Here is a 14163-nt window from a genome sequence, read left to right on the forward strand (position 1 = left end):
TGACATAGCTGTTTGAAAACCTTCAGTCAGGTAAGACCAAAAAGTGCATTTTAGATTTGATGAAAACTATGTAAAAAAACTGGTGAGCAATAAAACAAGTGATGTTCGATTAGATCTAAGAAACTATGGTTATGAAACAGCATAATCATTATGACAAGATAAGTAAAAAAAGTCATTTATTCACACAAGCATGTATGCATTATTAAGAACTATTTCCTGAGTGCCCATCCCCACTAGTGGTACTGTTCTAGATGCCTGAGATGCGGTAGTCCCCGATATGCAGTGAGCCTGGATCCCAGTGAAGGAAGAACACCGACACACACGCGCCCCCACAGGCCCTGTCAGGTACTCTGTCAGGGCGAAGGACATCCAGGCAGAGGTTAGACATCAAGAGAAAAAAGCAAGAAAGTCAAAGCAGTTGAATTGAGAAAGAACAGTGAGTGGGCAGGTTGGAGAGGAGACAAAAGTACTTCCAGAATTTTGGATTTTTATTCTGAAAGTAATGGGAAACCAAGAAAAGATCACTCTAGCTATGCTGTGAATAATAGAGAAAAAAATGGACATAGGGCTATTAGACCTATAGTGACCAAAGTTGTGACTATCATGATCTACGGCAGATGATGCCAGCTGACTTACAGGGGTAGATATCCTGGATGTGCTTTTTGGTAGAACCAAAAGGATTTTCTGACTGATTGGAAATGGGGTGTGAGAGAAACAGGGGAATAAGGATGATGCCAAGGTTTTGGTTAATCAGCAAAATGAACAGAGTTGCCATTTACAAATATAGGAAAGACTGGGGAAGAACACTGGGAGTGGGAGAGGCAGGGAATCAAAGTTGGGTTTTTGGTATGTTATGTTTGTGATGCTGATTAAATATCCAAGGGGGAAAGAGGGCAGTTAAATAAAAAAGCCCAGAGCTCCAAGGAGGGGTTTCAAACGTTTGTGAGTCAATAGCAAATTGAGGAGAAAGAGGAGAAGCTCATTAGAGAACAAGGGCAGAGAAAAGGCCTGCACATGGGACACACCCTCCAGCGCCAAGTCAAAGCTGCAGAGTACTCAGCCAGACTTAGACGTGCTGGCCAGTGAGGTAAGAGATGAACTCTCATATAATATGCAATAGAAACAAAGTATTAATGAAAGTTCGTGTATATCTTTGTACATAAAAAGGACATAAATCTTCCTACATGTAAGAAGAAACATGAAAGCAAAGACCCTCCAGTTTATAATGGGAAAACAGATTTTTTTTGTTAGTATAGAAAAAAAACAGGAAATGTGATGAGAGAGGTGACCGGCAAGAAGGAGCTCTACTCTGCCCTTTCGTTTCCACCTCACACAGGAGAAAGCCCTCTCTCCTCAATGACTGGAGAAATGAATCCACTTCCAATTTAAAATCCGGAAATTCCCCTAAGTAGACAAATAGCTGTGTACTAGTAATAAGCAAGGTAACAAAGGTTTCTAAAATTCGGTATTCGCAAAGTAAGATTAGTGTTACTAAAGCATGGTAAGGTCATGCTTGATAATGCTGCATAGCTCCTAATTGGAATTTCGCAATTTTCTGAAAGAAGCTTTATCATTCATCAATAGTACTACCTTGAGATAGCAAAAGCTGCAAATTGCTGCTATTCTTGCTTTTCAATTATCAACTACCACTAATTTAGTTTCATCACATTAACTCAGCTTGCAATGAGTTGTCAGATTAACACAACAGTAGATAATAAATTCATTTGCATAAGCAGTATTTCTGGTCTAAAAATGTACCCAAGGTGGAAAATGTAGTTTTATTGATGTTATTTTCCTATGCTCCTACTGTTAAAGATGACACCATCCCACAATTTTTGCTTTTATAACACTTCATAGGAATTTGTCACCACTTGAATGTTCGCTATAAATAGCCTACTCTTACAAAGATTTAAGTGTAAAATAATTACCTAATTAATTCCAGATCTGTACAGTCCTTTTTTTTTTTTTTTAAACAGAGTCTGTTACCCCAGGTAGAGTGTAGCGGTGTCATCACAGTTCACTGCAACCTCAAACTCCTAGGCTTAAGTGATCCTCCTGCCTCAGCCTCCTGAATAGCTCACACTACAGGCACTCACCAGGAATCCCAGTTAAGTTTTTTATTTTTAGTAAAGATGGGGTCTCACTCTTGCTCAGGCTGGTCTCCAACTCCTGGGCTCAAGTGATCTTCCCAACTCAGCCTCACAGAGTGCTAGGACTATAGGTGTAAACCACCAGGCCCAGATGTATTTTTAAAATCACAAAACCATGATGGCACCTGTGGCTCAGTGGGTAGGGCGTTGGCCCCATATACTGAGGGTGGGGGGTTCATACCTGGCCCTGTCCAAATTGCAACAAAAAAATAGCCGGGTGTTGTGGCGGGCCCCTGTAGTCCCAGTTACTCGGGAGGCTGAGGCAAGAGAATCATGTAAGCCCAGGAATTGGAGGTTGCTGTGAGCTGTGTGACATCACAGCACTCTACGAGGGTAATACAGTGAGACTCTTGTCTTTACAAAAAAAAAAAAAATCACAAAACCATCCAATTATGTTGTTAGCAACAAGTTCATGATAACCATTTCCTTTCTTTCACTGATATTGCTTAACAATGCTTTTCTACCAAATAGTGAGGGAAAAGAAGCGATAAAGGTTCCTGTGTTAGACTATTAGAAGTACAGCAAATAGAATATAATGTCTGAACATGAACTTTTAATGGATATATATAATCATATATTCATTTCTGCTCTTGCCTCCAGACTTTAATAAATACTCTGAATTCATTTTTGAGATTAAGTCTTTGCTATTGAACATTAAGAATAGGAAACAGTTTAAAACATGATTAAAGACAATGGTGACAGCTGTAAGCAGGGGTCATGTCACATTGTCTCTGAGATAGTATCAAGTTACATAAATTGGACTTTTTCTGATCCATTATTTATGTATAAAGAAAAAGTACTGTTACACAACACCACGACTTTCCTCTGACCTCCTTTTCTTTTTTTTAAAAGACATCCTGCTCTGTCACCCAGGCTTAGAGAGTTAGTGGCATGATCATAGCTCACTGCAGCCTTGAACTCCTAGGCTCAAGTGATCCTCCCTCCTCAACCTCCCAAGTAGCTAGGACTACTGGGATGTACCATGCCTGGATAATTAAAAAAAATGTTTTGGTGGACACATGGGTCTCATATGTTGCCCAGGCTGGTCTTAAACTGACCTCAAGCCATTCTCTCAGCTTAGCCTCTTAAAAGTGCTGGGACTACAAGCATCAGCAACTGAGCCTGGGTCAACTCATTTTTAAATAGCATAAGGATGTACAATTATTAAAATTAAAAATAAAAACACTTTTATGGGCAGAATTTACCAAGTAAACTACCTTATGTTGGTTTCGTGAATAAAATTCCCAAATTAATCTTAAGGACATATAATCCTAAATTGTTATGTGCAGTAACAAAGGCCAAGATCATGGTTTTCTTCTCACTTGAGCAGATAGCTAACCAAACTTGTCCACCTAGTAGTTCTCTTAATCTGTTTACTATTCTATAAATGACCAGCTAAATGAGTCACAGGGATGCAGCCAGGACTCCTCCTTGCAGACAGATACCCATAGAGGTTACTCTGAAACATGGGTCTTTCCAGAATTAGTTTTATCAACCAACAGGTTTCCCTCTCTGTCATCAGCACACTGAGACACAAAGAACAGACAAATATGTTAAGCCAAGGGTAGGCAAACTTTTCCTGTAAACAGCCAGATAATAAACATCTGAGGCTCCACAGGACTTATGGTCTCTGCTGCAACTATTCAATAATGCTGCCACTGCAGGGTACAAGCAGCCACAGACAAGGTGCAAAGGAATGAGCATGGCTGCATCCCAGTAAAATTGTGTGGGTGTTAAAATCTGAATTTCATATACTTTTCATATGTTATAAATATTATTCTTCTTTGGATTTTCCAAAAGTATTAAAAAATGTAAAAACCTTTCTTAGCTCTTGGGGTATACACAACCAGGTGGTAGATCTTTTGGGACTATAGGCTAGTTTGCTAACACCACTCTTACCTGGTGTGAGTCAAAGCATTTAAATGCTTCTCTTGGAAGTTTCAGGCAGGTAAAGTCTATGAATCTAGTTATCACAAGTTTGTGAACCTAGCTGTTAAGTCCTCTTCCAGTCTAAATGTCTAATGTGCCAATTAGATTTCGATGAATCTGATGTTTAAGGATGTATGTTCCTGGTGACAAATCCTAGGTAAGTCCCGATTTCAAGAATCTGACAAAACTACTTCCAGGACCTTCCTGGAGTTCTCAGACTGCCTGAACCAAGAACAGCTTTGCTGGAGAAACACGAAGACACATTCTTCATTGGAGAACATGCCTGTAGTCCCAGCAGGAGTATGGCTACTCAGGAGGATTGCTTCAGCCCAGGAGTTCAAGTCTAGCAAGGACAATAGAGCAAGATCTTGTTTCTTAAAAACAAAGGAGGGTGGGGGGGATTTGCCTTATGGTCCTAGAATCCTTCAAGATTATGAAACCATGGATTGAAAATGAACAAAGTTAAAGGTTTTGGCTGGTTCTGGTCTTCCCTGCTTTTGTCTGCACATGGCCTGAAATGCCAACAGGCTTTCTGAGCCAAATTCTTTTTAATGCAGCAACTGCTCTCTCCAATGCAAGGTCAGGTTAGGCCATTTCTCTCTGAAGTCTTTTTTTTTTTTTGAGACAGAGTCTCACTCTGTCACCCTGGGTAGACTGTAGTGGCATCACATCTTACAGCAACCTCAAACTCTTAGGCTCAAGCCATTCTCTCTCTTGCTTCAGCCTCTCAAGTAGCTGGGACTATAGGCACTGGCCACAACGCCTGGCTAGTTTTTCTATTTTTAGTAGAGATGGGGTTGCTCTTTGAAGTCTTTGGGACGGGCAAGAAGGCTGTGGAGAAATTGGGGTGAGTGTATGACTGGTTCTATAAGAGCAAGAAACAAGGGATCTGTAGTGTTTTCATTCTTTCTAGCTTAGAATCCCTAAAAAGTGCCACTTCTGAGAAGGGGATAAAAAAACCTACTCTCTATTCCTGTTTTGAGGCTGATGCCAGAATACTGGACCAGATTCCTACTGACCTGAATAACAATTTCTAGCCAGCAGTGGATGTGGACACTGAATAAAAACTCTTTCAGCATAAAGTGGGTAAAGTTCTTGGGAGTTTTCTTTGACCTCAACTGGGACAGATATAGATTTTAACCTCTGTAATCAAAGATCCATGAATACACAATGGCTATTTGTACACAAAAGGAAGCTTCTCAGTCTTTTTTTTGTGTGTATGTTTTTTGGCCGGGGCTGGGTTTGAACCCGCCACCTCTGGCATATAGGGTTGGGGCCCTACTCCTTTGAGCCACAGGCGCCACCCGCTTCTCAGTTTTTAAGTACTTGAAAACAATACTTACTGTTTTCTATGGTTGGATCGTAGGAGTCAACAAATTGGCCTTCAACAAATTGAATCGTCAGTGAGGATTTCCCTACAAAAGAGAACAATAGCTCAGAATGAATTGGCATATTAAGGTAAAAAATTTTAATTATTCTGCTTTATTAAAAATATCACTAATAGATGAAGAAAGTAAAGGCATTAGGGTCAGAAAATTCCTTTTAAACCTTAGACTGCAGAGAGCTCAGAAACAAAAAGTACCCATCGCACCAACCCAGCATCTTGTTTGAATACGAACTTAGGTATAAGCACTGGCAGTCAAAAGGCTAGTTAGCATGTGAGCAATTTATCAAAAAAATGAAATAAATTTAATTTGCTTTTTAAGAGAGAACTTTAAGCAATTAACCTATTATAAATTAAACGCTTCCACTCTTAAATAAGGTCAAAAGTAAGCTAATATTCTCCTGTCCTTGAAATTCAGCTATATAATATGTTAATTAATAAAATTAGTTTCTTCATGTTCTTTCATATGTGATTGTTAGAAGTGTTACCAGTTACAGCTTTTATAAAGAGTAATCACAAAAGTTTTTACTTTAAAAATTCTTAGAAGATAGGAATCCTACCTCAGTCATTCAGTATCAAAGGCTTAATTAACAGTACCTAGACAACTAAAGATATCTTTTGGATTTCATCAAATCATTAGTAATAACTGAGCTCATTATGCTAACAAATCAAGAACTAGAGAGTCCTAACTTCTCATCCTTCTATTTGTCACCTGAACTTTGTACTGGAAGAATTTAGAAGAGAATGCACGTCCTATGAAGAAACCATACACAACTATAAACTAAAAATAACATTCTAAATCCCCCATACTGACTAATGAACCCTCTCACTTGGCCAATGGACCCCAAGAAAATCTTAAAACTGAGTTTCCAGAAAAGGCAGAAAGGGAGGTTGGATATGCCTTATTATATTATCTCCCTTTAGAGTTTAGACACCACTTACCAGCATTAATGTTGAAGCAGAGGTAATAAGACTGACATAACAGATTCTTTGTGGCAGTAAGATACTAAATCATAAGCAAGATCTAAGGCCATGCAAGACAAAGACTAAGTTGTGGCTGCAGGCCATCAATTTTGTTTAACAATTTACTTTCAGCAGGTATTGCGCCTTGCTCTATGATTAGCAGGCTTACTTAACTTAAAACATTCCTTTTTATGGATGCCAAACTTTTAATTTAGATAAAACTTTATTCCTTTAACCAATTACAGATTAAGAATCTCTGGCTCGGCGCCCACAGCTACATGCACAGGGCTGGTGGGTTTGAATCCGGCTCGGGTCTGCTAAACGACAATGACAACTACAACAACAACAACAAAAAATGGCTGGGAGTTGTGGCAGGCACCTGTAGTCCTGGCTACTCTGGAGGCTGAGACAAGAGAATTGCTTAAGCCCAACAGTTAGAGGTTGCTGTGAGCTATGACGCCACAGCACTCTACTGCGGGTGACATAGTGAGATTCTCTCAAACAAACAAACAAACAAAAAAAAAAAAACAGAAGAATCTCTTGAGTCCATTCACAACCTGCAAGCCCCCACTTGAGGATATCTTCCCTTTCTGGTCTATACCAATGTATACCACCCGCCATGTATTCATTTATGATTTTACCTGCAACTCTTATAAGCCCTGAAGTATATAAAACATAATAGTAATCTGTGCTTCTGGGGTTTGTATAACTCCAGGCCTCACTCACTCATGTTGGCTGAGAATAAATCTTTTTATATTATTTTACTGTTTGGCTTTTCTGTTAATAAAACACAGTGCAGGTGACTTTATCCTGGGAAAGAAGTGGTCCCTCCCTAATTTCACCCCCAAACCCTTCGTTCTCTCTCTTCTATCCTCAGAACATTAAATACATGCTCTATCGGCTGGACGTCCTTCACTTCACTTCCATCACTGCAGCTGTGCAGTGAGAAAGAGAAAAGAAAGCCACTGTAACACCACCCTCCCCCTTTCTGGAGTTCAAATCAAGTACTTTCCCCTCCTCAACCACGGAGCCATACAGTTCACAGGTGGTACAATATTTTCACACCAAAGGCATTTCCTATACACTTACAGGGGTCCTCAAACTGCGGTCCGAGGGCCACATGCAGCGGTGTGATTGTATTTGTTCCTGTTTTTTTACTTCAAAATAAGGCATGTGCAGTGTGCATAGGAATTTGTTCATAGTTTTTTTTTTTTTTTTAAACTATAGTCCGGCCCTCCAATGGTCTGAGGGACAGTGAACTGGCCCCCTGTTTAAAAAGTTGAGGACCCCTGCAAGATGGCTTCTTAGCTAGGCATAGTCCTTAGGAGGCAGAGGCAGGAGGACTGCTTGAGCTCAGGAGCAAGGGTGCACTGAGCCCTGATGGTACCATTGTACTCCAGCCTAAGTGACAGAGACTCTATCTCTTTCATTAACAACAAAACAAAACAAAACAACAACAACAACAAAAAACAAAAGCTGGCTTAAAAATAGGAGCTGCTGGGAGACAAGAAGAAAGTCCGTTTAGCCATAAAAAAAGATAGTGACTTCATATCTTTTGTATTATCCTGGATGGAGTTGAAACACATTCTTCTTAGTAAAGTATCACAAGAACGGAAAAGCAATTATCCAATGTACCCAATTCTAATATGAAGCCAGTAGACAGTTTAATGCATGCCCACATAGGAGAAAAACTCATTTCAAAATATAGCAGAACTATTTCAGTTTAAGTGGGGGGAGAGGGATAGAGAAGAGGAAGAGAGAGGAGAGAGAAGGGAAGGGGAAGGGAAGAGTAGGGGAGGAAGAGGAGAGAGAGGGAAAGGGAGGAGAGAGGGAGGAGAGGGAAGGGAAGGGGACAGAGAGGGGAAGGGAGGAGGAGGGAAGAAGAATTCTCCCAATGAATGGGCAAGGTGTGGGGGTGTTTGGCACACCTTTTGAGTCTGGGACATAACACAAGAGGGACTCTACCTGACAAAATCAAATATTTTGACCTGGTTGTTTGTACCCTCACATTAACCTGAAATTAAAGAAAAACAAGTCCAGAAGTTGGCAGACCTAATGCTTCTCACCAGCAGCTCAGTACATAGTACAGAATGTCTCTGGAAGTACTAAAACCTGAAATCATTCTTTAAAAAGTAGCCTACATAATTGAAAATTAAATGTCAGTCTTCTGCTTAAAATCTTCATTACAGTTAAAATTCCCAACTCCTGACCAAAGCTCACATAACACCATCCCCTTTCCGCTCTGGCTACTTCTCTGACCTCATCTGCCAACATTCCTCATCCACCCCTCAGGTTCCAAGCCTATCCTTTCTGCTCTTGCCAAGTCCATGCCTGTCCTGGCTCTTATTCCAGCCAATACCCCCTCCCCACCGCTGAATGTATGACTCATTTTCATCTTTCTGAGCTGAGCTGAAGAAACCTCATCAAGAGCATCTTGAAAGCGGCACCCATTCCCTAACAGTTACCTCCACAGCTACCTGATTCCATTCCTCCCTGGTATTTGATGTTATCTGAAATGACCTTCATTTATTAGCCCTCTGAGACCAGCATAGCATCCACACACTGCAGACAGATTTCTGAACAAATGAATAAAATTAAAGCTCAGACCTCCTTAAGTCAACCTCATCCATTTTGATACTACAAGATCTCAAATTTTATATAAAGGAATAGTAAATAGTTCAAGAGAAATGAAGAAAACAATTCAAGTAGTATTTACTGGTACCCAATCATGGGCCTGCCTATGATACAGGGATACAATAGTATTTCAGGAACTTTACACATTCAAACAGACCGTGTTCAAAAGAAAACACATATGTTAGCTCACAAAGAATTTAACTCAAAATATAGCAGAACTATTTTATGTAATGAAAAGAGGGAAAACTTACGTTAAAAAGTCAAAAAATTAAAAAGCATAAAATTCTTATTTGCAATGAATGTTACTGCTTGAAGCAAATTAGTTTAATTAGAATGAAAGAAGACAAAAAGAAACTTTTTTTTGTTTGTTTGTTTTTGGTTTTGGTTTTTGGCTGGGGCTAGGTTTGAACCCGCCACCTCCGGCATATGGGACCGGCGCCCTACCCCTTGAGCCACAGGCGCCGCCCTAAAAAGAAACTTCTTAAGGGTTTTTGGAGGATACTTTCAGGGACTGGTGGGTTTTTGATACCCTTACCTAACGTAGGTAGATAAGGGTTTTAGTTTTTTTCTTACAAATAGAAATAAGGGAAAGAAAGAAAACATTTTTCATTACCAAAAAGGGGGGGGGATTAAATATATTTTTGTTACTTTTTGGGAAGTAGAACTGGACTAAAACTATCGAAACAAAGGGGTGAAGGTGATGATACATGTGATAAGCTCCCCAAGAGTTATGAGACAATTCTATACTGGCAAGAGCAAGTTTCAGCAGCCTGCCTGCAGGAGTGAAAGGAGAGGAGCCCTAAGAACTACCATCTGAAATTTAGGGAGCCACGTTCACTCTGAAAAGTTATACAACTAAACATGCCAGCATGAGATAAAGTGCCAAAAATGGAGTTATAGATAACAAGTGGATCACATTTAAAAGATACAATCATTGTTACACATTTAAAGAGTTCCCTATTTGTATCATAAAAAGGTATAAATTATGCAGCCTTAAAGAAAGATGGAGACTTTACCTCTTTTATGTTTACATGAATGGAGCTAGAACATATTCTTCTTAGTAAAGTATCTCAAGAATGGAAGAAAAAATATCCAATGTACTCAGCCCTACTATGAAACTAATTTATGGCTTTCATATGAAAGCTATAACCCAGTTATAACCTAAGAATATGGGGAAGGGGGAGAGGGAGTGGAGGGAGGGGGGAGGATGGGCAGAGGGAGGGTGATTGGTGGGATTACACCTGCGGTGCATCTTACAAGGGTACATGTCAAACTTGGTAAATGTAGAATATAAGTGTCTTAACACAATAACTAAGAAAATGCCAGAAAGGCTATGTTAACCAGTGTGATGAAAATGTGTCAAATGGTCTATAAAACCAGCGTATGGTGCCCCATGATCGCATTAATGTACACAGCTATGATTTAATAAAAAACAAAAAAGGCATAAATTATTTGGCACGCTCACTGAAGAATCTAATCATTCTGGCAAAAGCAGACAATGTAGTCTAAGCACTGCTGCATTCACAAGCAGTGAACTAGGATACCAACACTTAAAAGCTTATTCCTCAAGGCACAAGAGGCTCAGTCTGGTGGCCCCAGGGAGAAAGGTATTATTCATTAGCAGAGATGGGACTGAAGAAAAACTGTATTTCCCTTGAGTTTCTTCTCCCTGGGACTCTTTCCCTAAGGGGAGAACATTAATTATTTAAATGAGAAGGAACGGGAAGGCTACATTTGCTGACAGGACACAGCTGTTTTCTGCTGGTTCCATTAAAAAGCAGAATTATTAGTCAAGTATTGAAATCTTTACAAGTCAGTATTAAATGATAATTAATCTTCACAAATCAGTCCCACTGCTTAAAATTTCAAGTGTTCTCAGTTCTGGTTATTATAATTTCTGGCTTTGAGGAGCACTGCTGAAGAAACAATTCAGCTCTTTTGATCAAGTTTTGTGTGCAATTTGCTTGCAGCCACAAAAAGGCATTGCCAATCTATAGCAAATTATGTTCTTTACTGTGATCAAATTTTCATTTTCCTCTCAATAACTTCAGACATTTAATTTTGATAGGTAGAGTTAGGACCTCTGGCTCTCCTGGAGGACAAAGTGTGGGCATCCCAGCCCAGTGCTGCCCTACCTTGATCCTTGTTCTTGCCCCAACAATGGCTCACACCTGTGAGAGGAGGGCATGGCTTACAAATCGACCTACCAACCAGAACTTAGCGCACCAACTGCTAAAGAAAGTGGAGGACTCCCAGGCTGTAGGCCTAACAGCACAGGTATAAGGAAAGTGGAGGACTCCCTGGCTGTAGGCCTAACAGCACAGGTATAACAGGGTCTAGAAGGTGTCCTTGAACAACCTTAAGGCTAATTATGTCATTGGCTGAAATCTACATTGTGGTTCACCCCCAAATGGGCTTTCAAAGAGGCTCACTGGAGGTCTGCATGTGCAGTAAGACCCAGTTCATATACTTCCCAACTATCTATCAAAGTGGTTCCATGATGACATCTGAATCACGAGGAAGGTCCAGTCCAGACAGGAAGACCCCAGACCTTAACCAAGGCCTTTTTTACGTCAAGGGGCCCGTTTGTGTGTGGCAAATCTTGCTCTCACTCTGTAAACCTATTTTACCCTTCCTCCCTCAATAAACTTCATTTCATACTTTCCTTGCTTTTGGTGGGTGGTCATTCTTCCACCAAGAGCGTACGAAGAACTGAGAACAAGATTGTCGAACCTGACACTTTGGCTTTTGTCCTTAACACATTTAGGTTCACTAGCTCTAGCTATTTACTGAAGATGTTTCAGCAATAATTATGCTCCCAGGATTATACATATGTAACTCCTGAGGAGAATCTAAAACTTCAGATCAACTCTTTGGAGAAATGTTATAAACAGAAAAGCAGCACATGCCGAGACATGTTTAGCCACATACAAACATAAATCACTCATTTAATTGCATATATTAACATAACCCAAAATAAACGATGGAGGCAAAAGTCTCAATCAACAAAGGTATATGGAGCCTAACTTGAGGACATGCTTAGGAAAAACAAAGCCACAGAGCCATTTTTCCACAGGGGAATTTGGAAGTTTCACTTTTTAGGAGGAATAGTCCCTATGCATACACAAAAGGGGAGTTGGCAAGAGGGGAATGGGTAGACAAAATAGTTACATCCTTAAGGCCCAGGAAAGTCCACACTTTATAAAGATAAGGCAAATATTAGAAGAGAAAGAGACGGAAGGAAGCACCAATCATGCAGATGTCCCAGGGAGGTGGAAGAATGTCTGATTCTGTCTTGTCTCTATTCTGCACTTGGGAAGATAAACCTGTAATTCACCATTAGTGTGGAATCTGTGAAGTAAAATAAAACCTTTACAGTTCCCTGCTCTCAGTGAATGACTGACTGGACCCCTCTTGGCCAAGAAGATACCCCAAAATTAAATTTCTAGCCATGAGAAAGGAGGTCAGATACACCTCATCATGCCCCCCATACCCTTTGTAGCTCTTTAATAGGCCTAAGGCTATGCAGGACTAACCTGCAGGTCCTCAATTTATACAACAAATATACGGCCAGTAGCTTGTCTCTGATTCACAGACACTTATCTTAACTCAAGCATTCCTCTGTGCTGATTACTGGTCTTTTAGACAAAGCCTAACTCTTTCAGCCAACTGTTAAAACTGAAGAATCTTTAAAATTTAAACCCACCTATAACCTGTAAGCGCTCACTTTGAGATGTCCCACCTTTTTGGGCCAAAACAACGTATGCCTTCCACATATTGATTAATAACTCTACCCGCAATTCCTGTCTTCCTGAAATGTATAAAACCAAACTGTAACCCCACCACAAAGAGTCTACTTTTTCAAGACTCTTGGGCACGGCTCTGGGTAGTCTTCAAATTTGCCTCAGAATAAATCTCTTTAAATTATTCTATAGAATGTGACTTCTTTTCCATTGATAAAACCTATCTTTCTCTTTCCCAATGAACTTTTGTTTCATGCTTGCTACTTTGGGGAATCTGGTCACTTTTCAACCAAGAGCACTCCAGGAACGAAGACCCAGGCAGCTGCCTTGAAACTTAGTATTTTAGACTTCCAAGGAGCAGCTGGTACCCCTCAAAGTTGTGTATAGAACTCCAAACAGCTCTTTCCATGGAGCCTGCAATCACTAAGGTGGGTCCCAGCTTGCTATACAAGCCATTGATAGTTAATAAATTTTCCTTTTCTTGATAAAATTTTACTACCTCAAGCCACCATCATACTGCTCTAACAACATGATGGGGAAGCTGTGCAGGTTTTCCATCTACCAACTAATCAATAGTCATTCAGAATGGGTATTCCACTGAAACAGATGTAATTTATCTAGGACACAACCCATTCTAAGGACTGCTTTCATCTTCACTCCAAACTCCTTAACATCACTTTAGGGGACAATGATGTCCATGGACACAAGCTAACAGCTTTGCCTCAAAACTCACTGGTCTCCCCATTGGTAATCATCTTCATGCCTAGACTCTAGAAATAAGATCCGCCTGTGGCTCAGTCGGTAGGGCGCCGGCCCCATATACCGAGGGTGGCAGGTTCAAACCTGGTCCCGGCCAAACTGTAACCAAAAAATAGCTGGGCGTTGTGGCGGGCGCCTGTAGTCCCAGCTGCTCAGGAGGCTGAGGCAAGAGAATCGTTTAAGTCCAGGAGTTGGAGGTTGCTGTGAGCTGTTTGAGGCCACGGCACTCTACCGAGGGCCATAAAGTGAGACTCTGTCTCTACAAAAAAAAAAAAAAAAAAAAAAAAAAGATCCACACATACATATGATCAACATATTTTCAAAAAAGCAGCAAAGGCCCTTGGTGTGTGTCACACTTTAGGGGGCAAGACATGATTGCAAGAGGGACTTTACCTAACAATTGCAATCAGTGTAACCTGGCTTATTGTACCCTCAATGAATCCCCAACAATAAAAAAAAAAAAAAAAAAAAAAAGCAGCAAAGGCAATTCAAGGGAGAAAGGACAATATTTTCCGATAAACAATGTCAAACCAACAGGATGTTATTTTAAAAAAGCACTCTGTAAACAAGTATAGGATAAAAAATATAGGTTATAAACCAA

The 14163-nt window shown here is 40.2% G+C and overlaps 1 protein-coding gene across 1 annotated transcript in view; it reads right to left on the bottom strand.

The window, feature by feature from the left end:
* The window catches only part of RHEB (Ras homolog, mTORC1 binding), a 51435-nt gene that overhangs the window by 20929 nt on the left and 16343 nt on the right, over positions 1-14163 (bottom strand). The window contains exon 2 of the mRNA XM_053609132.1: positions 5423-5494. Within this exon, the coding sequence (XP_053465107.1) occupies positions 5423-5494 (72 nt within the window). The remainder of the gene's footprint in view (positions 1-5422; positions 5495-14163) is intronic.

This window comes from Nycticebus coucang, chromosome 11 (assembly GCF_027406575.1).
Source record: "Nycticebus coucang isolate mNycCou1 chromosome 11, mNycCou1.pri, whole genome shotgun sequence".
Lineage (NCBI taxonomy): Eukaryota > Metazoa > Chordata > Mammalia > Primates > Lorisidae > Nycticebus > Nycticebus coucang.